This window comes from Vigna umbellata, chromosome 5, assembly GCF_029865625.1.
Source record: "Vigna umbellata cultivar VRB3 chromosome 5, Vumbellata_1.0, whole genome shotgun sequence".
Lineage (NCBI taxonomy): Eukaryota > Viridiplantae > Streptophyta > Magnoliopsida > Fabales > Fabaceae > Vigna > Vigna umbellata.
Genome location: NC_142169.1, coordinates 56,100,375 through 56,102,553, shown reverse-complemented (window position 1 = coordinate 56,102,553; position 2,179 = coordinate 56,100,375). Strand labels below are relative to the sequence as shown.

The 2,179-nt window shown below is 35.9% G+C and overlaps 1 protein-coding gene across 1 annotated transcript; it reads right to left on the bottom strand.

Annotated features, from left to right (window-relative positions):
- Positions 1 to 692: 692 nt before the first annotated feature.
- Positions 693 to 1,103, bottom strand: LOC148198673 (uncharacterized). The gene has a single exon (XM_088115890.1). The coding sequence runs from the start codon at positions 1,101 to 1,103 to the stop codon at positions 693 to 695; it is 411 nt and encodes a 136-aa protein (XP_087972016.1).
- Positions 1,104 to 2,179: the final 1,076 nt, after the last annotated feature.

The window sequence follows — 2,179 nt, the reverse complement described above, 5'->3', positions numbered from 1 at the left end:
ATTTTTCTATATAATTATGTGTTTTTTTTAAGGATCGAAGGGGGATAAAGGTGGTCTCCCATGACAAAAAATTGAAAGCATTTTGGAATATACCATGAGGCCATTGAGCCTTATATCTCTATGTCGGGGTTGGGTTCTTTAGTGAACCTCTCATACGAGTATGCCGATCATGGATTGATCGTTGCCCTTTCGGAGAGGTGGCACCTAGAGACTAATACTTTCCACCTACTGATAGGTGAGATGAATGTCACATTAGATGACGTTCTGAATCTGTTCCACCTACCCATCATGGGTCAATTTTGTGAGGTTGAGGAGTTAGAGTATGATGAGGCTCGATCTCATATCCATTAAGAAAACAATATTAAATGAATTGACCAAGTGCACTGAATCGGGATGTGTCCAAAACTGTCACTTACCTCGTCATAATCGTCCAAACATCTACTTCTCTAGATGTATTTGTCTCTATCTAACAACATCATCAATTGCCGCATTTCAGTTCTCGACCCTCTCAAAGATCGTTTGTAAGTGTACCTCACATTATATATTTGTTTTATCGTGGTCACGTTATCTTCATTATGTTCTTTCAGAGTCAAAAGAATATTTGACGGCTTTACTTGACTATTAGTCATGTCCACAAGAATTGACTGTTCAACAACATTTAACCTCCCCGCGAAAGGATGACTGACCAAAGTCTATGCTAATTCATGGTTGTGATACCCACACATAACCTTTAACACCCAACCCTCTCCTTTAGGTTTACCCCTCAACCTAAACGGACACTCACATTTTCTTATGCCAGATACACTAGGTTGAACATCTGGCTTATACTTCGTATACTTCCCACTTCTTTCACAGCCTAACAAAATAAATGTCTTTCTGCCAGCTTCACCAGTTGCCGTGTCAGATCTTATAATGACGACAACAAATCCAAGATCAAATGCAATCTTTCGAACCCACTCAATTAAATCGGCGCGTGATGAGAATATTTGATCAGTGGAAAACTGATCTGTGTAATCACCCTCACCCACTTCATTTAGAAAAGAAGAAAACTCCGACATAAAATCAGAATTTATTTGAGAATCAAAAAATGGATAATTATCCATCTTATATAATTAAATACGACCTACAATAAATATTACAATATTAAAATTTAATAAATAACAAATAAAAAATTAAGGAAAACTTTTAAAATTAAAATCAAACTATAAAGAAGTTGTTTAAGCTAATCTTAGTGAAAACTTATATTTTTATAGAAATAGTGATTATGCTCCCGGAACTACTTAAAATATCTTTCTTTCCGAACTGCACCTTAAGTCCAATTTCCAGAATCAAAATATACTACATTTCTCATCTTAAAGCAGCACCAAAAATACAGAAATCAAAAGATATACTGTTAGCTTTTACTAAGGGGTAAGAAAAAGATAATTAGAGAAGGACATTGGGATGCTGGAGAAGGCAAAAGAATGGTGAGACATTATTGGAGAAGAATCGAGAAACCAATCTACGGCACAAGGTAAGAAGATTATAATGGACACTAACATTTTCACTATTGGAAACTTCATAACCCATCTAACTCAGGCTTACATAAATAAGTAGTTGATTTCACGTAGCTGATAAAAATCAACGACAGAAACATTATGCACACTCATGCAGGTTGCCAAACAAGTGGCTTTGCAAGCATCACGGTTACATGTTTCAATTCTCCCACTGAGCACAAAGATCTACCAAACCGATGATATTCTAAAAAGACTAAGAACATGAAAATACTAACAAAGCAATCCACGGTATTATACAAATACTAACAATATGAAAGCAGTCACACAATTTATCTGAGTGGCTGAGTCTGGGAGACGAAGGTTGATCTCTACTTCCATATTCACCTTTTCAACATGAAAATCATCTAAGCTAAAAATTACCCAGGAGGTTTTCCCCAACTTCGTGAAATGGAGGTCATTCATAACTAAAACTATGACTAATAACTAATACATCTAGCATAATTCATAAATAACAAATATTAAATAAAAAATCATATACCATAATACATAAAACACAAAGGAAATTAGGTTGCACAGTGGAAACGCACTTGAAAGTGCGAACCTTCAAAACCGCATATCGAAGTGCGGTTACGAGCAGCCGAAAATCGAAGTGTGATTGTCTATAACCGGCGTTCGAACGACGG

Excerpts from the sequence above, each read along its gene's own strand:
- LOC148198673 (XM_088115890.1), bottom strand. The coding sequence starts at position 1,103 with ATGGATAATTATCCATTTTTTGATTCTCAAATAAATTCTGATTTTATG.